Source organism: Ambystoma mexicanum, chromosome 13, assembly GCF_040938575.1.
Source record: "Ambystoma mexicanum isolate Mex_15411 chromosome 13, UKY_AmexF1_1, whole genome shotgun sequence".
Classification (NCBI taxonomy): domain Eukaryota; kingdom Metazoa; phylum Chordata; class Amphibia; order Caudata; family Ambystomatidae; genus Ambystoma; species Ambystoma mexicanum.
Window position 1 is genome coordinate 544,573 of NC_090938.1, and position 22,551 is coordinate 567,123.

The 22,551-nt window shown below is 52.9% G+C and overlaps 1 protein-coding gene across 1 annotated transcript; it reads left to right on the plus strand.

Annotated features, from left to right (window-relative positions):
- Positions 1 to 405: 405 nt before the first annotated feature.
- Positions 406 to 21,669, plus strand: LOC138522125 (biorientation of chromosomes in cell division protein 1-like 1). The gene is made up of 12 exons (XM_069635381.1): positions 406 to 1,789; positions 1,892 to 2,617; positions 2,864 to 3,409; positions 3,476 to 5,905; positions 6,290 to 7,302; positions 7,581 to 8,037; positions 8,104 to 8,613; positions 8,680 to 9,088; positions 9,197 to 9,484; positions 9,845 to 10,643; positions 10,800 to 11,241; positions 21,653 to 21,669. Exons 1-12 carry the CDS (start codon positions 406 to 408, stop codon positions 21,667 to 21,669), a joined length of 9,021 nt encoding a protein of 3,006 aa, XP_069491482.1.
- Positions 21,670 to 22,551: the final 882 nt, after the last annotated feature.

Consider the following 22,551-nt stretch of genomic DNA (forward strand, 5'->3'; position numbering starts at 1 on the left):
GGCTCTCCACTCCTACGCTGCAGAACTCTCCTGCTTCCCAGCAGTATTGGTTACAGAGCTACCAGACGGATCCTGTGCAAGATCTTCCTCCGGCTCACCTGGAATCCCATTTCTCTGTTGGGACACACATTCCTTGCTGCGGACCATAGGAGACAAGGGTTTTCCCCCATTTGGGTTTTTTTCCCTCATTCCGGCTTGATTCCAGAAGGGGGGCCCTCGGACAGCTGTTTGCCTCAGCGGTCACGGTGGCCTCCCTCAGTGACAAGCAAGCTCATCGGAAAAAGGAGAGAGATTACCTGACTCGAAGGCATCTGCAGGACCCCAACAGCAATTCCGGCAGTTCAGGTGAGGAGAGCTCGACAGAGGGGGGAGAGAAGGGAAGCCAGGCACTTAACCTGTCACACCATGGAGGAAGATTCCTGTGAAAGGCCTGCCGTCACCATGGAGGAAGATTCCCATGAAGGGTGTGCTATCACTGTGGAGGAAGATTCCAGTGAAAGGCGTGCCATCACTGTGGAGGAAGATTCCAGTGAAAGGTCTGCCATCACCGTGGAGGAAGATTCCAGTGAAAGGCATGCCGTCACCGTGGAGGAAGATTCCTGTGAAAGGCCTGCCGTCACCATGGAGGAAGATTCCCATGAAGGGTGTGCTATCACTGTGGAGGAAGATTCCAGTGAAAGGCGTGCCATCACTGTGGAGGAAGATTCCAGTGAAAGGCATGCCATCACCGTGGAGGAAGATTCCAGTGAAAGGCATGCCGTCACCGTGGAGGAAGATTCCCGTGAAGGGCGTGCCGTCACCGTGGAGGAAGATTCCAGTGAAAGGCGTGCCGTCACCGTGGAGGAAGATACCAGTGAAAGGCCTGCCGTCACCGTGGAGGAAGATTCCAGTGAAAGGCGTGCCGTCACTGTGGAGGAAGATTCCAGTGAAAGGCCTGCCGTCACCGTGGAGGAAGATTCCAGTGAAAGGCGTGCCGTCACCGTGGAGGAAGATTCCAGTGAAAGGCGTGCCGTCACCGTGGAGGAAGATTCCAGTGAAAGGCCTGCCGTCACCGTGGAGGAAGATTCCAGTGAAAGGCATGCCGTCACCGTGGAGGAAGATTCCAGTGAAAGGCATGCCGTCACCATGGAGGAAGATTCCCGTGAAAGGCATGCCGTCACCATGGAGGAAGATTCCAGTGAAAGGCATGCCGTCACCGTGGAGGAAGATTCCCGTGAAAGGCATGCCGTCACCATGGAGGAAGATTCCCGTGAAGGATGTGCTATCACTGTGGAGGAAGATTCCAGTGAAAGGCGTGCCATCACTGTGGAGGAAGATTCCAGTGAAAGGTCTGCCATCACCGTGGAGGAAGATTCCAGTGAAAGGCATGCCGTCACCGTGGAGGAAGATTCCTGTGAAAGGCCTGCCGTCACCATGGAGGAAGATTCCCATGAAGGGTGTGCTATCACTGTGGAGGAAGATTCCAGTGAAAGGCGTGCCATCACTATGGAGGAAGATTCCAGTGAAAGGCGTGCCATCACCGTGGAGGAAGATTCCAGTGAAAGGCGTGCCGTCACCGTGGAGGAAGATTCCCGTGAAAGGCGTGCCGTCACCGTGGAGGAAGATACCAGTGAAAGGCCTGCCGTCACCGTGGAGGAAGATTCCAGTGAAAGGCGTGCCGCCACCGTGGAGGAAGATTCCAGTGAAAGGCCTGCCGTCACCGTGGAGGAAGATTCCAGTGAAAGGCCTGCCGTCACCGTGGAGGAAGATTCCAGTGAAAGGCATGCCGTCACCATGGAGGAAGATTCCAGTGAAAGGCATGCCGTCACCATGGAGGAAGATTCCAGTGAAAGGCATGCCGTCACCATGGAGGAAGATTCCAGTGAAAGGCATGCCGTCACCGTGGAGGAAGATTCCAGTGAAAGGCATGCCTTCACCATGGAGGAAGATTCCAGTGAAAGGCATGCCGTCACCGTGGAGGAAGATTCCCGTGAAAGGCATGCCGTCACCGTGGAGGAAGATTCCCGTGAAAGGCATGCCGTCACCGTGGAGGAAGATTCCAGTGAAAGGCATGCCGTCACCGTGGAGGAAGATTCCCGTGAAAGGCATGCCGTCACCGTGGAGGAAGATTCCAGTGAAAGGCATGCCGTCACCGTGGAGGAAGATTCCCGTGAAAGGCATGCCGTCACCGTGGAGGAAGATTCCAGTGAAAGGCATGCCGTCACCGTGGAGGAAAATTCCCGTGAAAGGCCTGCCGTCACCGTGGAGGAAGATTCCAGTGAAAGGCCTGCCGTCACCGTCGAGGAAGATTCCAGTGAAAGGCCTGCCGTCACCGTGGAGGAAGATTCCCGTGAAAGGCCTGCCGTCACCATGGAGGAAGATTCCCGTGAAAGGCATGCCGTCACCATGGAGGAAGATTCCCGTGAAAGGCATGCCGTCACCATGGAGGAAGATTCCCGTGAAAGGCATGCCGTCACCATGGAGGAAGATTCCCGTGAAAGGCATGCCGTCACCATGGAGGAAGATTCCAGTGAAAGGCATGCCGTCACCATGGAGGAAGATTCCCGTGAAAAGCATGCCGTCACCATGAAGGAAGATTCCAGTGAAAGGCATGCCGTCACCATGGAGGAAGATTCCAGTGAAAGGCATGCCGTCACCATGGAGGAAGATTCCCGTGAAAGGCATGCCGTCACCATGGAGGAAGATTCCCGTGAAAGGCATGCCGTCACCATGGAGGAAGATTCCAGTGAAAGGCATGCCGTCACCATGGAGGAAGATTCCAGTGAAAGGCATGCCGTCACCATGGAGGAAGATTCCCGTGAAAGGCATGCCGTCACCATGGAGGAAGATTCCAGTGAAAGGCATGCCGTCACCGTGGAGGAAGATTCCAGTGAAAGGCATGCCGTCACCGTGGAGGAAGATTCCAGTGAAAGGCCTGCCGTCACCGTGGAGGAAGATTCCAGTGAAAGGCATGCCGTCACCATGGAGGAAGATTCCCGTGAAAGGCGTGCCATCACCGTGGAGGAAGATTCCAGTGAAAGGCCTGCCATCACCGTGGAGGAAGATTCCAGTGAAAGGCATGCCGTCACCGTGGAGGAAGATTCCTGTGAAAGGCCTGCCGTCACCATGGAGGAAGATTCCCATGAAGGGTGTGCTATCACCGTGGAGGAAGATTCCAGTGAAAGGCGTGCCATCACTGTGGAGGAAGATTCCAGTGAAAGGCATGCCATCACCGTGGAGGAAGATTCCAGTGAAAGGCATGCCGTCACCGTGGAGGAAGATTCCCGTGAAGGGCGTGCCGTCACAGTGGAGGAAGATTCCAGTGAAAGGCGTGCCGTCACCGTGGAGGAAGATACCAGTGAAAGGCCTGCCGTCACCGTGGAGGAAGATTCCAGTGAAAGGCGTGCCGTCACCATGGAGGAAGATTCCCGTGAAAGGCATGCCGTCACCATGGAGGAAGATTCCAGTGAAAGGCATGCTGTCACCATGGAGGAAGATTCCAGTGAAAGGCATGCCGTCACCATGGAGGAAGATTCCAGTGAAAGGCCTGCCGTCACCGTGGAGGAAGATTCCAGTGAAATGCATGCCGTCACCATGGAGGAAGATTCCAGTGAAAGGCCTGCCGTCACCATGGAGGAAGATTCCAGTGAAAGGCATGCCGTCACCATGGAGGAAGATTCCCGTGAAAGGCCTGCCGTCACCGTGGAGGAAGATTCCAGTGAAAGGCATGCCGTCACCGTGGAGGAAGATTCCAGTGAAAGGCATGCCGTCACCGTGGAGGAAGATTCCCGTGAAAGGCATGCCGTCACCATGGAGGAAGATTCCCGTGAAAGGCATGCCGTCACGCATGCCGTCACCATGGAGTTAGATTCCCGTGAAAGGCATGCCGTCACCATGGAGGAAGATTCCCGTGAAAGGCATGCCGTCACCGTGGAGGAAGACTCCAGTGAAAGGCATGCCGTCACCATGGAGGAAGATTCCCGTGAAAGGCATGCCGTCACTGTGGAGGAAGATTCCCGTGAAAGGCATGCCGTCACCGTGGAGGAAGATTCCAGTGAAAGGCATGCCGTCACCGTGGAGGAAGATTCCAGTGAAAGGCATGCCGTCACCGTGGAGGAAGATTCCCGTGAAAGGCATGCCGTCACCGTGGAGGAAGATTCCCGTGAAAGGCATGCCGTCACCGTGGAGGAAGATTCCCGTGAAAGGCATGCCGTCACCGTGGAGGAAGATTCCAGTGAAAGGCATGCCGTCACCGTGGAGGAAGATTCCCGTGAAAGGCATGCCGTCACCGTGGAGGAAGATTCCCGTGAAAGGCATGCCGTCACCGTGGAGGAAGATTCCCGTGAAAGGCATGCCGTCACCGTGGAGGAAGATTCCAGTGAAAGGCATGCCGTCACCGTGGAGGAAGATTCCCGTGAAAGGCCTGCCGTCACCGTGGAGGAAGATTCCCGTGAAAGGCATGCCGTCACCGTGGAGGAAGATTCCAGTGAAAGGCATGCCGTCACCGTGGAGGAAGATTCCCGTGAAAGGCATGCCGTCACCGTGGAGGAAGATTCCCGTGAAAGGCATGCCGTCACCGTGGAGGAAGATTCCAGTGAAAGGCATGCCGTCACCGTGGAGGAAGATTCCAGTGAAAGGCATGCCGTCACCGTGGAGGAAGATTCCAGTGAAAGGCATGCCGTCACCGTGGAGGAAGATTCCCGTGAAAGGCATGCCGTCACCGTGGAGGAAGATTCCCGTGAAAGGCATGCCGTCACCGTGGAGGAAGATTCCCGTGAAAGGCATGCCGTCACCGTGGAGGAAGATTCCAGTGAAAGGCATGCCGTCACCGTGGAGGAAGATTCCCGTGAAAGGCATGCCGTCACCGTGGAGGAAGATTCCAGTGAAAGGCCTGCCGTCACCGTGGAGGAAGATTCCAGTGAAAGGCATGCCGTCACCATGGAGGAAGATTCCCGTGAAAGGCGTGCCGTCACCATGGAGGAAGATTCCAGTGAAAGGCATGCCGTCACCATGGAGGAAGATTCCCGTGAAAGGCATGCCGTCACCGTGGAGGAAGATTCCAGTGAAAGGCATGCCGTCACCATGGAGGAAGATTCCTGTGAAAGGCCTGCCGTCACCATGGAGGAAGATTCCCATGAAGGGTGTGCTATCACTGTGGAGGAAGATTCCAGTGAAAGGCGTGCCATCACTATGGAGGAAGATTCCAGTGAAAGGCATGCCATCACCGTGGAGGAAGATTCCAGTGAAAGGCATGCCGTCACCGTGGAGGAAGATTCCCGTGAAGGGCGTGCCGTCACCGTGGAGGAAGATACCAGTGAAAGGCCTGCCGTCACCGTGGAGGAAGATTCCAGTGAAAGGCGTGCCGTCACCGTGGAGGAAGATTCCAGTGAAAGGCCTGCCGTCACCGTGGAGGAAGATTCCAGTGAAAGGCGTGCCGTCACCGTGGAGGAAGATTCCAGTGAAAGGCGTGCCGTCACCGTGGAGGAAGATTCCAGTGAAAGGCCTGCCGTCACCGTGGAGGAAGATTCCAGTGAAAGGCGTGCCGTCACCGTGGAGGAAGATTCCAGTGAAAGGCCTGCCGTCACCGTGGAGGAAGATTCCAGTGAAAGGCATGCCGTCACCATGGAGGAAGATTCCCGTGAAAGGCATGCCGTCACCATAGAGGAAGATTCCCGTGAAAGGCATGCCGTCGCCATGGAGGAAGATTCCAGTGAAAGGTATGCCGTCACCATGGAGGAGGATTCCCGTGAAAGGCATGCCGTCACCATGGAGGAAGATTCCAGTGAAAGGCGTGCCGTCACCGTGGAGGAAGATTCCAGTGAAAGGCATGCCGTCACCATGGAGGAAGATTCCTGTGAAAGGCGTGCCGTCACTGTGGAGGAAGATTCCAGTGAAAGGCATGCCGTCACCATGGAGGAAGATTCCAGTGAAAGGCATGCCGTCACCATGGAGGAAGATTCCAGTGAAAGGCATGCCGTCACCGTGGAGGAAGATTCCAGTGAAAGGGTGCGTCACCATGGAGGAAGATTCCAGTGAAAGGCGTGCCGTCACCATGGAGGAAGATTCCAGTGAAAGGCGTGCGTCACCATGGAGGAAGATTCCAGTGAAAGGCATGCCGTCACCATGGAGGAAGATTCCAGTGAAAGGCGTGCGTCACCATGGAGGAAGATTCCAGTGAAAGGCATGCCGTCACCATGGAGGAAGATTCCAGTGAAAGGCGTGCGTCACCATGGAGGAAGATTCCAGTGAAAGGCATGCCGTCACCATGGAGGAAGATTCCAGTGAAAGGCGTGCGTCACCATGGAGGAAGATTCCAGTGAAAGGCATGCCGTCACCATGGAGGAAGATTCCAGTGAAAGGCGTGCCGTCACCGTGGAGGAAGATTCCAGTGAAAGGCGTGCCGTCACCGTGGAGGAAGATTCCAGTGAAAGGCGTGCCGTCACCGTGGAGGAAGATTCCAGTGAAAGGCATGCCGTCACCGTGGAGGAAGATTCCTGTGAAAGGCGTGCCGTCACCGTGGAGGAAGATTCCAGTGAAAGGCATGCCGTCACCATGGAGGAAGATTCCAGTGAAAGGCGTGCCGTCACCATGGAGGAAGATTCCAGTGAAAGGCGTGCCGTCACCATGGAGGAAGATTCCTGTGAAAGGCGTGCCGTCACCATGGAGGAAGATTCCCGTGAAAGGCATGCCGTCACCGTGGAGGAAGATTCCAGTGAAAGGCATGCCGTCACCATGGAGGAAGATTCCTGTGAAAGGCCTGCCGTCACCATGGAGGAAGATTCCCATGAAGGGTGTGCTATCACTGTGGAGGAAGATTCCAGTGAAAGGCGTGCCATCACTATGGAGGAAGATTCCAGTGAAAGGCATGCCATCACCGTGGAGGAAGATTCCAGTGAAAGGCATGCCGTCACCGTGGAGGAAGATTCCAGTGAAAGGCGTGCGTCACCATGGAGGAAGATTCCTGTGAAAGGCGTGCCGTCACCATGGAGGAAGATTCCAGTGAAAGGCGTGCCGTCACCGTGGAGGAAGATTCCAGTGAAAGGCGTGCCGTCACCGTGGAGGAAGATTCCAGTGAAAGGCATGCCGTCACCGTGGAGGAAGATTCCTGTGAAAGGCGTGCCGTCACCGTGGAGGAAGATTCCAGTGAAAGGCATGCCGTCACCATGGAGGAAGATTCCAGTGAAAGGCGTGCCGTCACCATGGAGGAAGATTCCAGTGAAAGGCGTGCCGTCACCATGGAGGAAGATTCCTGTGAAAGGCGTGCCGTCACCATGGAGGAAGATTCCAGTGAAAGGCATGCCGTCACCATGGAGGAAGATTCCAGTGAAAGGCATGCCGTCACCATGGAGGAAGATTCCAGTGAAAGGCATGCCGTCACCATGGAGGAAGATTCCAGTGAAAGGCATGCCGTCACCATGAAGGAAGATTCCAGTGAAAGGCATGCCGTCACCATGGAGGAAGATTCCAGTGAAAGGCATGCCGTCACCATGAAGGAAGATTCCAGTGAAAGGCATGCCGTCACCATGAAGGAAGATTCCAGTGAAAGGCATGCCGTCACCATGGAGGAAGATTCCAGTGAAAGGCATGCCATCACCATGAAGGAAGATTCCAGTGAAAGGCATGCCGTCACCATGAAGGAAGATTCCAGTGAAAGGCGTGCCGTCACCATGGAGGAAGATTCCTGTGAAAGGCGTGCCGTCGAAAGGCATGCCATCACCATGAAGGAAGATTCCAGTGAAAGGCATGCCGTCACCATGAAGGAAGATTCCAGTGAAAGGCGTGCCGTCACCATGGAGGAAGATTCCCGTGAAAGGCGTGCCGTCACCATGGAGGAAGATTCCAGTGAAAGGCGTGCCGTCACCATGAAGGAAGATTCCAGTGAAAGGCGTGCCGTCACCATGGAGGAAGATTCCAGTGAAAGGCGTGCCGTCACCATGGAGGAAGATTCCAGTGAAAGGCGTGCCGTCACCATGGAGGAAGATTCCCGTGAAAGGCGTGCCGTCACCATGGAGGAAGATTCCAGTGAAAGGCGTGCCGTCACCATGGAGGAAGATTCCAGTGAAAGGCGTGCAGTCACCATGGAGGAAGATTCCAGTGAAAGGCATGCCGTCACCATGGAGGAAGATTCCAGTGAAAGGCGTGCCGTCACCATGGAGGAAGATTCCAGTGAAAGGCGTGCCGTCACCATGGAGGAAGATTCCCGTGAAAGGCGTGCCGTCACCATGGAGGAAGATTCCAGTGAAAGGCGTGCCGTCACCATGGAGGAAGATTCCAGTGAAAGGCGTGCCGTCACCATGAAGGAAGATTCCAATGAAAGGCGTGCCGTCACCATGAAGGAAGATTCCAGTGAAAGGCGTGCCGTCACCATGGAGGAAGATTCCAGTGAAAGGCGTGCCGTCACCATGGAGGAAGATTCCCGTGAAAGGCGTGCCGTCACCATGGAGGAAGATTCCCGTGAAAGGCGTGCCGTCACCATGGAGGAAGATTCCAGTGAAAGGCGTGCCGTCACCATGGAGGAAGATTCCAGTGAAAGGCGTGCCGTCACCATGAAGGAAGATTCCAGTGAAAGGCGTGCCGTCACCATGAAGGAAGATTCCAGTGAAAGGCGTGCCGTCACCATGGAGGAAGATTCCAGTGAAAGGCGTGCCGTCACCATGGAGGAAGATTCCAGTGAAAGGCGTGCCGTCACCATGGAGGAAGATTCCAGTGAAAGGCGTGCCGTCACCATGGAGGAAGATTCCAGTGAAAGGCGTGCCATCACCATGAAGGAAGATTCCAGTGAAAGGCGTGCCGTCACCATGAAGGAAGATTCCAGTGAAAGGCGTGCCGTCACCATGGAGGAAGATTCCACTGAAAGGCGTGCCGTCACCATGGAGGAAGATTCCCGTGAAAGGCATGCCGTCACCATGGAGGAAGATTCCCGTGAAAGGCATGCCGTCACCATGGAGGAAGATTCCAGTGAAAGGCATGCCGTCACCATGGAGGAAGATTCCAGTGAAAGGCGTGCCATCACCGTGAAGGAAGATTCCAGTGAAAGGCGTGCCGTCACCGTGGAGGAAGATTCCAGTGAAAGGCATGCCGTCACCGTGGAGGAAGATTCCAGTGAAAGGCATGCCGTCACCGTGGAGGAAGATTCCAGTGAAAGGCATGCCGTCACCATGGAGGAAGATTCCCGTGAAAGGCATGCCGTCACCATGGAGGAAGATTCCCGTGAAAGGCATGCCGTCACCATGGAGGAAGATTCCAGTGAAAGGCATGCCATCACCATGAAGGAAGATTCCAGTGAAAGGCGTGCCGTCACCATGAAGGAAGATTCCAGTGAAAGGCGTGCCGTCACCATGAAGGAAGATTCCAGTGAAAGGCGTGCCGTCACCATGGAGGAAGATTCCAGTGAAAGGCATGCCGTCACCATGGAGGAAGATTCCAGTGAAAGGCATGCATTCACCATGAAGGAAGATTCCAGTGAAAGGCATGCCGTCACCATGGAGGAAGATTCCAGTGAAAGGCATGCCGTCACCATGGAGGAAGATTCCCGTGAAAGGCATGCCGTCACCATGGAGGAAGATTCCAGTGAAAGGCATGCCGTCACCATGGAGGAAGATTCCAGTGAAAGGCGTGCCATCACCATGAAGGAAGATTCCAGTGAAAGGCGTGCCGTCACCATGAAGGAAGATTCCAGTGAAAGGCGTGCCGTCACCATGAAGGAAGATTCCAGTGAAAGGCGTGCCGTCACCATGGAGGAAGATTCCAGTGAAAGGCGTGCCGTCACCATGGAGGAAGATTCCCGTGAAAGGCATGCCGTCACCATGGAGGAAGATTCCCGTGAAAGGCATGCCGTCACCATGGAGGAAGATTCCCGTGAAAGGCATGCCGTCACCATGGAGGAAGATTCCAGTGAAAGGCGTGCCGTCACCATGGAGGAAGATTCCAGTGAAAGGCGTGCCATCACCATGAAGGAAGATTCCAGTGAAAGGCGTGCCGTCACCATGAAGGAAGATTCCAGTGAAAGGCGTGCCGTCACCATGGAGGAAGATTCCAGTGAAAGGCGTGCCGTCACCATGGAGGAAGATTCCAGTGAAAGGCATGCCGTCACCATGGAGGAAGATTCCAGTGAAAGGCGTGCCATCACCATGAAGGAAGATTCCAGTGAAAGGCGTGCCGTCACCATGAAGGAAGATTCCAGTGAAAGGCGTGCCGTCACCATGAAGGAAGATTCCAGTGAAAGGCGTGCCGTCACCATGGAGGAAGATTCCCGTGAAAGGCATGCCGTCACCATGGAGGAAGATTCCCGTGAAAGGCATGCCGTCACCATGGAGGAAGATTCCCGTGAAAGGCATGCCTTCACCATGGAGGAAGATTCCAGTGAAAGGCATGCCGTCACCATGGAGGAAGATTCCAGTGAAAGGCATGCCATCACCATGAAGGAAGATTCCAGTGAAAGGCATGCCATCACCATGAAGGAAGATTCCAGTGAAAGGCGTGCCGTCACCATGAAGGAAGATTCCAGTGAAAGGCGTGCCGTCACCATGGAGGAAGATTCCAGTGAAAGGCATGCCGTCACCGTGGAGGAAGATTCCCGTGAAAGGCATGCCGTCACCGTGGAGGAAGATTCCAGTGAAAGGCGTGCCGTCACCATGGAGGAAGATTCCAGTGAAAGGCGTGCCGTCACCATGGAGGAAGATTCCAGTGAAAGGCATGCCGTCACCATGGAGGAAGATTCCAGTGAAAGGCATGCCGTCACCATGAAGGAAGATTCCAGTGAAAGGCATGCCATCACCATGAAGGAAGATTCCAGTGAAAGGCATGCCATCACCATGAAGGAAGATTCCAGTGAAAGGCATGCCATCACCATGAAGGAAGATTCCAGTGAAAGGCATGCCGTCACCAGGGAGGAAGATTCCTGTGAAAGGCATGCCATCACCAGGAAGGAAGATTCCAGTGAAAGGCATGCCATCACCATGAAGGAAGATTCCAGTGAAAGGCATGCCGTCACCATGGAGGAAGATTCCAGTGAAAGGCATGCCGTCACCATGGAGGAAGATTCCAGTGAAAGGCATGCCGTCACCATGGAGGAAGATTCCTGTGAAAGGCATGCCGTCACCATGGAGGAAGATTCCCGTGAAAGGCGTGCCGTCACCATGGAGGAAGATTCCCGTGAAAGGCGTGCCGTCACCATGGAGGAAGATTCCCGTGAAAGGCGTGCCGTCACCATGGAGGAAGATTCCAGTGAAAGGCGTGCCGTCACCATGGAGGAAGATTCCCGTGAAAGGCATGCCGTCACCATGGAGGAAGATTCCAGTGAAAGGCATGCCGTCACCATGGAGGAAGATTCCAGTGAAAGGCATGCCGTCACCATGGAGGAAGATTCCAGTGAAAGGCATGCCGTCACCATGGAGGAAGATTCCAGTGAAAGGCATGCCGTCACCATGAAGGAAGATTCCAGTGAAAGGCATGCCGTCACCATGGAGGAAGATTCCAGTGAAAGGCATGCCGTCACCATGAAGGAAGATTCCAGTGAAAGGCATGCCGTCACCATGAAGGAAGATTCCAGTGAAAGGCATGCCGTCACCATGGAGGAAGATTCCAGTGAAAGGCATGCCATCACCATGAAGGAAGATTCCAGTGAAAGGCATGCCGTCACCATGGAGGAAGATTCCTGTGAAAGGCGTGCCGTCGAAAGGCATGCCATCACCATGAAGGAAGATTCCAGTGAAAGGCATGCCGTCACCATGGAGGAAGATTCCCGTGAAAGGCATGCCGTCACCATGGAGGAAGATTCCAGTGAAAGGCATGCCGTCACCATGGAGGAAGATTCCAGTGAAAGGCATGCCGTCACCATGAAGGAAGATTCCAGTGAAAGGCATGCCGTCACCATGGAGGAAGATTCCAGTGAAAGGCATGCCGTCACCATGGAGGAAGATTCCAGTGAAAGGCATGCCGTCACCATGGAGGAAGATTCCAGTGAAAGGCGTGCCGTCACCATGGAGGAAGATTCCAGTGAAAGGCATGCCGTCACCATGGAGGAAGATTCCAGTGAAAGGCATGCCGTCACCATGGAGGAAGATTCCAGTGAAAGGCGTGCCGTCACGGCGCAGCTCTCATGATCGAATGAACGGAAGGTTGTCAAGTGTGTCAAGAATCACATATTCTCTTTATCCAGCAAACAATGTAAGCCGCTCTTTCTTTAGGCATTATTGGTCTTGTGTTAAGGGAATACTCAGTAGTTGCCAAAGCTGAGTAGTTGTTTTCTACAAAACGTCAAAATCACCCATTTAAAAAAAAAAGCACTCTTTTAAACAGGACTTCTGATGGCTTTTTTTTATCATTTCTCTTCATTTTCATGTACGCAACATCTTATTTAAAGTTTATAACCCACAAAAGCATAGATTTAAAAAATAAAATAGGGACCAGGTTGTTGCTTGTGCTGAAGTGCCAGGGGGCCACGAGCAGCGCGTCCGCATCGGTTGAGTACACCCTGCATCACACACAGTGGGGTGGCACGCACTGCTCCAGGGTGGAGGCGAGGCTTCCGGCGCTGCCGCAGAGCGTTCTGGGAGATTCTCTCCTGGAGTCTGGCAGGCCTCGTGCCTGTCACTGTGAGTAAGGAGCTCTGCATCGAGCCCTCGCTGCCACTTACCACAGACAGCATTAAATCTGCCCATTAACGTCAGCAGCTCGGGGGACCTGCCAGCAGCGGAAGCATTGCCGTGCAGGCATTTTTCTTAAGAGTTGCAATGAATTTTTATACCAAGTTGATTGCATTTTTTGATTTATGATCCGCGCGATTCCATCTCTCCACCCCCCAATCAATGATGCAGCTGTGAGGGATAAGCTCGTGCTCCTAATACCAGGTTCAAAAGCCAGCTGCAAAGGGCGAGCTCGGAGTCAAGGTTCAAAGGCCAGTCTCCAAGGCAAAACGAGTCCCAAAACCATCTTAAGCTGCCAGCCTCGAACACCATGTTTGGAGGCGGGCCTCGGAGGTCATGGTCAACGAGCATGCTCAGAGGTTAGGTTCAAAGGTCAGGCATAGAGCACTCCCTCAGATGCCCAAATCTGAAGACAGGATTGAAGGATTAGCCCAAAGGCCAGGCCCATGGTTCATGTTCAAGCGTCAAGCGCAAAGACCACAACCTGGGCGTGGGCACACAGACCAGACTCAAAAGTCAGGCTTACGGGGTTTGTTTAAAGACCAGGCGCAGGAGATAGACACAGAGACCAGGCCCAAAGGTCAGCCTCAAAGGACTAGCAAGATTAGGGTGCCATGCTCGAAACCCCAGCTGGGAGGATAGCCTCGGAGGTCAAGCCCAAAAGCGAATCTCAAAGGCCAGGCTCAGAGATCATTCTCGAAGGTCAAACCCAGAGGCTGGGCTCAGACACCAAACTCACAAGTCAGCCTTAAAGGGCAGGTTCAAAGACCATACTTAGAAGGCAGGACTGGTACCTCAAATGTCAGGCTTAAAGACAGGCCTGAATAGCAGGGTGCAAGCCCCACTCGTGGGCCAAACTCCAAGGTCATAATCAAAGACCACTCGTGAAGGTCCGGCTCAGAGGACAGTGTCAAAAGCCAGGTGTGAAGGTTTCTCTTTGGGACCAGGCTAAAAGGCTAGGCTTGACAGCCAGGCGTGGGCTCATGGGCTAGGCTTCAAGGCTAAGCAAGGGGCAGGGCCATGGGTGAGGATCGAAATTCATGCAAGGAAAGTAAATTCACAGGTCGGACTCAGAGATTAGGCCGGAAGACCAAGTTTGCAATCCTAGCTGGAAGACCAGATTTTAATAATAAGCTCACAGTTCATTCACGTAACAGGACAATAGGAGAGATGCAAATGGCAGTGGGACGTATAGAACAGGCCGCTTGAATAAGGGATTGCCGAGGTCTTACTGGGAGAATACCCTCAGGTTTCTCACACCTGCTTCTACGATGACTTAATCTATCTTGCGTTTCAGCCACTGTACATTTATTGAACGGTTGGTTTTCTGCAGCACTTCGTGCACGTGTAATCTTCCTTTTCTATATTGGGAAACTCACTCGATTCTTTACTTCGCCATTAGTTTCTTCAGTATCTATACATCAGCTTTAGCCAGTATCTCGTGCACACTTCTTTATGACGTCATCAATTCATTAGTTAGCTTCTTTTCATACTCCTTCAGGTGTTTCTTCCTGCAGGTTATCATCACGTCGAGGGTACATCCGGTAGGGTTGCCTCAATGGATATCTTCTTTCAAACACTGGCTGCTGTATTGTTATTATCGCTGGTGTTAGGCACGGAACGATTTCATGTCTCCAATACACGGGAGGTGTGGGGGGCAGGATCTCCTGCAGATGCACAGAGCTGCTCCTCTACAGAGGAAATCCCAGACTGCTCCTTCAAGAGCTCTCAATGTCCATGTGAAGATGCGAGAGAATGCCATCTAGTCCTGTTTTTTTTCCCATTTGGATTTTGGCTGTTTGAAGTGTTTTTTTATTTGAATTTTTGGAAAAAACAAGTCCCAGAATTCCTGACAAAAAACAGGATTGATTGGCCTTCTGAAGGATGGGTTAGTGAAACTTGAGAGTTCTACCAGAATGCAAAGCAAAACAAGCACTGGCAGTGCCAAGAGCTTGGGATTTTCTGTAGGCATGGGAAAGGCACTTGTGGTATTAACTGGACATTGATGGTAGCAACTGCAAAATGGTGCGAGTACCGGAGCATCTAATAGCAGTGCCTGGCAAACGCCTAATACTTATGCACAAGCCAAAACTGTTGGCTTTGCCAATGTTGGTTTTCAACATGACTTCAGTGAAGGACACACATACTGCTTAAATATCAAGTGTTTCAAGGCAAGTCTGGTTGACATTTTTATTACACCAGTGGCAGGTTTACAAGTCCAATTAAGCAGTGCTTTAAAGGGGCGGGGGCCAGCCGGGACCAAGCCCCGGCAGTCTCCAAAGTGTGAGGCTAAGCCAGGGGGCCCCCCACCCCGGTCCCACCACACAATAGTAGGACATTATACCACAATGGCCGCAGCTGCGATGGGAGTTGAACCCACTGCCATGATCAAGTCAGGCAGCTATGACCTCCTCTCGCGACCCCCTTGCGAGGCTTACAAACCTCGCACGATGGGTCACGAGAGGAAGTTGCAGTCCATTTGTTGCATGTAGGCAGATCGGGCTGAATCACGCCCACACCCCCTCCCCAGGTCACTGAGGTGTCTTTGTCCCTCAGCAAACCTGGGGGTTCGGTGATCTAATCTGCTGTGCAGCGCACAGATCAGATTAGATCACCGAGCCCCCAGCCTCGCCGACGGACAAAGACGCCTCGGCCCTGTGATCATTTGCAGAAACACAGCAAATGATGTGCCACATTTGTAATTTGCATCAAACACACTCACTGGCAGGATTGACAAGGGCAAAAGCAACCAATGCAATCGAAGAGATGTCTTGCAGATGTATCTGTGGGAATAGAGAGTGAGCCTGAGAAAATACCCTCAGGATGCTGGCAGCAGACTAATCCCCCAATAGAAGAAGAGCAATCGGCCCTACTACGAAAAGGAAATAGGAACACAGCTGAGCAAAGTACCCATCTCAGGGACGCTGGACCTCGTAGCACAATCTTCCGGCAGTGGTGTGTGTGCCCTCGCCGTGCCCTCTCCCACCATTGCCAGGTCTAAAGGCCCAATCTCCACCTAGCTGGCGCTTGTGCATCAAATGCAGGCTGGTGTAAGTGATGTGCACACCCTTGAGGGCCACACATGAGTGCTGCAAAGGGAGCAGAGAGAGGACTAAGCTTCAAAGGCTGCTGTCTCCAGGTGACAGGTTCATGTGCCAGAGGCAGCTCGCCCTTTAGTGCCACCACGCCCCATCACACGTGGGCAAAGCTGGCGGACACCAGCCATTACACCCCCTGGCATATAGCGGGTGAGTGAGCTCACAAGGGAAATCCCAGTTGGCTACAATATGATAGCAGCTGGGCTGACACCTCAGTGTCCCTCGGCAACGCTGGGACACCATAATGTTAACACCCCAATAGCGCCACAGATCAGGTGAGCTGGAGGACATGCCTGGAGATGGCCAGCTACTCCCCATGCAAAGTGGCTTGCTTCCCTAGCCCAGGGCATGCAGGGGAAGCCAGGAGGGGCACTGTTAGGAAAGATTTCATAATTGTATGTAATTCTCCCTCCATGTGTTAACCCCCAAACTTTTATCTGTTGTTTTACCCCCTGATCTAGACTTTGCCAGAGAAGCGCAGCCTTCCGCCGCACTCCTCTGGGCTTTCGCTCAATTCTTATGGGGAAACTGACATGCCCTTAAAACAGTCAGTACTGGGAGACTTTGTTTCCCTTAGTCCTTTCCTCATGTTGCAGCAACATGAGACAAGAGTGCACTGTAACTTACTTTACCGGGCTCTTGGGTCTCTAGTCATTCCAAAGGCCCTAGCCACTCTCGCTGGACTTATTATGAACTGTGCAAGTGTGTCACGGACAGGACTGGTGGCAGCTATCGTTTCTCTTGTGTTTTGAACCCTTTTTCGCCATGTTATCCGCGCTTACCACGTTTGGCACAAATGAGTGGCCTGGCTCCAAAATGGCCATGCCACGAGGTTCTTTGTCCTGTCCGCTGACCGTCTTGCCCCTTCACCTTCCCCCAGGTCGAGCCGACCCGGGGCAGTCCTTATTTGGTCATGCACTTTCCCGCGAAACACAACGCTTTTGCGGGCTTCTGCATGCCTTGTGTGTGCCTCTGGGATGTGGGCTGGGATGTCTGGTCCCAATACACATCGAGGGTGCCAGAGAGTCTGGAGTGTCCGGAATGTCAGGGACCACCGTGGTCCATGATAGGTCCACGTATGGTGTGAGTGTTTGTGAGCAGATCTCCCATTGGGCCCTCTCCGTTTTGACGCGAAGGGAACTTTGGATAAGAGGAGGCTGGAAACACCACTACCAGGTCGATCTCCTGAGTTCACACCGAACAAGGGATAAGGAGCCAAGTATCCTGCAACAAGAAGCTGAGTCGAGGAACCGCTGGTGACCCGCTGAAGGTTTGGCACCCTGCACTGCTGTCGTCCTGCGAGACCCCTCTGCATCTGATCATCCTAGAAGGTCTGCGAAGGCGCTTCGACCCATTGGAATAGTGGGATCAACTACTCCCGGCACCTTCATCAAACCCTGAAAGTAAGCCTCTTCGGAAGTGTCCCTGGGCCAACCAGTGGGCTGACCAGCTTACGCAGGATGCTTTGCTCTGTCACCACCGCCGTTTCGGGGAAGCCCTCGAAACTTGGTTTACTGCTTGCTCTGCGTCCACGGCACCCTCACACTGAATTTCGTACACTTGGCATTCCCAGGTCTGAAGTGAGACGAGTGCGCTTGGACCAGAGTAAACGCAGTTGCCGTGTTGCCCTGCTGTGGTAACAACCTGTGCACATCCGCTGCATTTGGGACACCCTTGAACCTGCATCCTGCTGTGCAGAATCTCCATGGTGTCAAGACGTCCTGATCATCGCAGCTGAACCTGCCAGCAACGTGAACTGAACTGGAGAAGTCGGGGTCTGCCTGCGTCGGGGACCGGTGAGTAGTGCATACCCCAACTGGTGGCCCCTCGTGCAGAAACCGTTTCTTTTCTACCGCTGTTGCGAAATAGCGACTCTATCCCACACTCTCACCCTGCCTCTGCCCACAAGTGGAGGCCTTGCTTGAGTAGTGGGGACTTGTTCTGCATCACTTTAGTCACCTTCCTGAACTGCCTGATATCGCCGAAGAGGCCCTCTTTTGTCCATTGGCACCAGCGCGTGCAGGTACTTTTGAGCATAAGGCACCTCTCTTCGTAGGGCTCGGACTTCCTCCTAGTTAGGTGTATTTCAGATGTCGAACTGGGTCTAATGATTACTTGCACTGCCTGTTTTCCTCCCCATCTAGGTGGTTTACATATTACGTGTTACTAACTCCTTAGACCTCTCGGTCTTGTATATATATTGTATTGATTGTGATGTGTTGGTTTACTTTAGTATTATTGTGATTCTTTGCTATGGTCGATGTTACAAAGGCCTTGCAATAAATGTGTCTATATTTTTAATATAACACCTGTCTGGAGTAATTTGTAAGTGTCCTTGCTTGGTGTGCTCATTGCGGGCTTTCAGTCACCCTCACCCCTCTTGAGACTTAGTCTTGACCGCCGCCATCGCTACCCTGATTGGTCTGGCTTGTCCAGAGGTTACCCTGTTCCAAGAAACTAAGCTGGCCTTCTGAACCTCTGCCCCTCCAGGTCTGAGTTCAGAAATCCATCTTAACAAATTGGTGTACAGCGGTGGGATACGACTGAAGGTATCCAGTGTTGCGCACGAGAAACGGCATTTCAAGTTATTCCTACCAGGACACATAGTGAATTGTCGTAGTGTAACTTTAAAAAAAGCTATAGTCCTATCTACCAGTATGGTAACAAGTACCTTGTTAACTTTAAATGTTTCTAAATCCGACACATTGAAAAAGGTGTGTGCTGAAAGAGGTGTCTCCTCTCAAGGCACCAAAATGGAAATGATCCAAAGAATCATGGCGTGGCAAGAAGCTCATCTTAGCGCTATAGCTTCAGAGGACAGTGCAGAAGGAGGTGGGGCTGCTCTCAATGGTACAACTGCCAGTTCTGCCGCTGCACTGGTCCAAAGCAACCATGAGGACAGGGAGGATGAAATGTCCAAGGTTTCCTCTGCCCATGCTGATGGGGAGGCCATACTTGAATTCAAGAAGCAAGAGCTGCTGTTTAGGCAGAAGGAGCTTGATTTCAATATGGCCAAACTAAAAATCGAACAGGCAGAAAAACAGAAAGACAGGGATCACCAGTTGGAACTGGCCAAGCTTCGGATCCAAGGGTCCTGGACATGGGTCTGGGGCCTCCTCTCATCTAAGGTTTCCAAAAGATCTGCTCAGTGTGTATGAGGAAAATAATGACATTATGGACTGGCTGAATACATTTGAGTATGCATGTGAAGTTCAACAAGTTGACAATGCTGATAAAATTGCCTGGTTACTTAGCAGACTGCCACATTCTGGCTGCAGTGTCATTATGGAAATGTCAAAAGCTGAGAAAGCAGATTTTGCAATGTTGAAGCAGACTCTCATTTTAAAGTTTGGAAAGACTCCTGCCCAATACTTAAAAAGATTCAGAGAGTATAAGAAAAAAGAAGGTGGTACTTGGGTATCTTATGTAACTGAATCCTTAAAAAACTTGACTGGCTGGGTCGAAGGTTATAAAGTTTCTACCTTTGAAGGTATGACAAGTCTTGTCATGCTGGAACATATTTTTGCATCTTCTTCCCCTGTGCTTAAGCAGCATTTGGCAGATTCAAAGGAGATAGATCCTAAGAAGCTGGCCATTGCAGCAGATTTATGGGTGTCACATTGAGTGTCCCATAAGGACAAGACTCATCCTGGTAAGCAGGAGGAAGGGAAAAAGTCCAAAGATAAGGAGGGTGGGGAAACTGATAAATCTTCTTCCCAAAAGGACCACAAAAAGAAAAATAAGGGTAAAACACAAGAGAACTCACAGGGTAGTGGAGGTCAGCCTCCAAAACAGAACTCTGGTTATAATAAGCCTCCCTATGTAAACAGACCCAATGGATCTTGTTTTGCTTGTGGAGCAACTGACCACATGAAGGGGGATTCCAGATGTAAGGTCAAAACGTTGGGGGTCCACTCTGCTAATATGGCCTTCTCCTCCTACATGGAAGAAGAGATTACCAGAGCATCCTTCTCCTCAGACTCCTTCCCCAGTGGGATAGAAGCTGAGGTAGTTTTAGTTTCCCTGGGTTCCTGGGAGCCTAAAGTGGCAGAGGCTTATGCTAGGATTCCAGATAACACCAAGCACTACTTTAAAGACAGTGTGCTGATCAATGGCGTAGATACTCCAGCTCTTAGGTATAGTGGGTGCAGTCGAACCGTAGTGGATTCTACCTTGGTAGACTCAGAGGAAGTTGCCAGAGCTACTCTGATGCCCACTAAGTTGGCTGACGGCCCACTCCGTAAGTTCCCAGTAATACCTGTAAATCTTACTATCAATGGTACAGCAGTCAGGATTCCAGTGAGCATTCAGAGGAGTGTCCCAGGAAAGGTCTTGTTGGGCAATGATCTCAGAGCTTTAGGGCTTGTGGGAGGTATTGCTGACAGACCCTGTACAAGGTCTCAAACGAGGGCAGCACTGGCCAAGACCAATGCTTTGCCCCAGCCAAAGGGGAAACCCAAGGCTAAAGGAGTCAAGAAACCAAAAAGAGGGAAAGAAAATATTCCCCCTAACTCGCCTACCACTGCGGTATAGGTAGTTGGGTCAATCACCCGGACCTGACGAGGAGGTGGTGATGCCTGAAGTATTTGACCCCAATGACCATCCTGAACTAAACAATTTGTTAGTAGAAGGTGGTCCTGCAGGGAAGAATTCAGTAAAGGCCAACGTGAGTGCCCATCTCTGGGAGACCTAAGGAGACGGGCCTGCTCCCAGCTGGAGGGTGAACCTCCTGGGAAGCATCGGATTTACTGGGAAGGTGGACTCCTGTACATTGAGTCCACAGAGTCTACAGAAGGAGACCATAGGAGGTTGGTGGTTCCCCTTGCTGTAAGACCCTTCCTCCTGCAGCTGGCGCATGAAGTGCCCCTTGCTGGTCACCTTGGTATTAAGAGGACCAAGCAAAGGTTATCCATGCACTTCTACTGGCCCAAGATGGGGGTGCAAGTAGAAAGTCACTGCAGGAGTTGTGCCTCCTGCCAATTATCTGGTAAGAGTGGTTCAACAATCCAAGCTCCATTGGTACCACTCCCAGTTGTGGGAGTACCATTCGAGAGGGTAGGAATTGACATTGTTGGTCCCCTTGACCCCCAAACATCTGCGGGCAATAGGTTTATCCTGGTATTGGTCGACCATGCCACCAGATATCCTGAGGCCATCCCATTGAAGACTGTGACTGCCAAGTCAGTCGCAAAAGCTTTACTCAGCATCTTTACTAGGGTTGGCTTCCCTAAAGAAGTTGTGTCTGACAGAGGCAGCAACTTTATGTTGAAGTATATGCAGGCTATGTGGAAAGAATGTGGGGTCACCTACAAGTTCTCCTCTGCATACCACCCCCAGACCAATGGTCTGGTGGAACGGTTCAACAGAACGTTAAAAAGTATGATTGGGGCTCTGGAAGAACCTCAAAGAAGAAAATGGGGAGTTCCGGGCAGAGTTCCAGTCTGCTCCAGTCCCTGGCTACGAGAGGACGTGTGTGCTGCCTCCTCTGCTTTCCTCTGCTTTCCTGTTTTCGGCTGAGGCTGGGCTTTTGGAGAAAACAAGCCCAACCTCCATAAAAACCCCTCTGCCGCGCGGAGCGCGCGCGGAGTTCCGGGCAGAGTTCCAGTCTGCTCCAGTCCCTGGCTACGAGAGGACGTGTGTGCTGCCTCCTCTGCTTTCCTCTGCTTTCCTGTTTTCGGCTGAGGCTGGGCTTTTGGAGAAAACAAGCCCAACCTCCATAAAAACCCCCTCTGCCCGCTCCGCGCGGAGTTCCGGGCAGAGTTCCAGTCTGCTCCAGTCCGCTCCGGGAGCTGGGGCTGTGGGGGGTGACTCCCTGACTCACCGCCTAAGAGTGGTGTACGAGAACTGTACGAGAACTGCCAGGACACAGAGGTAGGCGTTTAACACCCTCTCTTCGCCCTCCTGTTCCTCCACTGTTCCTCTTTTCAGGACTTGATTTGAACTAACCTGTTCAGGACATATTTTGAACAGATCTGTGCTCAACAGAAACCGAACTGTGTTTGACAGCCACAGAAAATAGAAACGAGTGCGGGTCATAAACGTGAGGCCTGATCCTCCTCGGGCCCCACTCGGGTCCACTCGGCCAATCCATCTCAGCTGCCTGTTATCACTCCCACCGTATCCTTCCGCTCCCCACCCTATTTCACCCCATTCCGTCCCACCCTACCCGGTCTTTCCCTGCCCCTTCCTCTTCCCTTCCCTTCCCGTCCTCGTGTCGGCCCTTCGTCCTGTCCCGTCCCACCCTTTCCCACCCTTTCCCCTCCCTTCTCTGCCCCCCCCTTTCAGCAGCCTCTATTCAAGATGGACGAAGACTCTGATCAACGATTATTAAGGAGTCATATGAAAAGGACTCAACTTACCTCGACCCAGCCTCCTGCAGTCTTAACGAATGGCCTTCCCCAAGATCTACGACAACGCTCATCAGCATCAACCGATGATGGCCGCCCCCTCACCGCTTCGGCGAGCGACCCAGGCTGTGTGGGAGCCGGAGGGCCCCCGCCAGGGGGTCTGAGGGTGGCCACATCGATGACGGGCCCCGCGCCCGGCGCCTGCCGCCAGACTTCTTCGACTACCATCTTAAAGCCAACGGCCACTTGTGAAGCGCCCAGCACCCGGGACGTCACGGGTAAACAGGCACCAGCCCCGCTCGGCACAGAAGTGCCGAACTCCACTCCGCGGACCATCAATTCTCCTGAGGCTGAGATTCCCCGCAACCGGCAGAAGAGCCTGCTCCCCCGGACCACCACGGCCCAGGTCCACCTGGCCCAGGAAGCCCAACCGGGCTCACTTGGCGCGGGCGGCGCCACTGTTCCACGGAGCCTAACCAT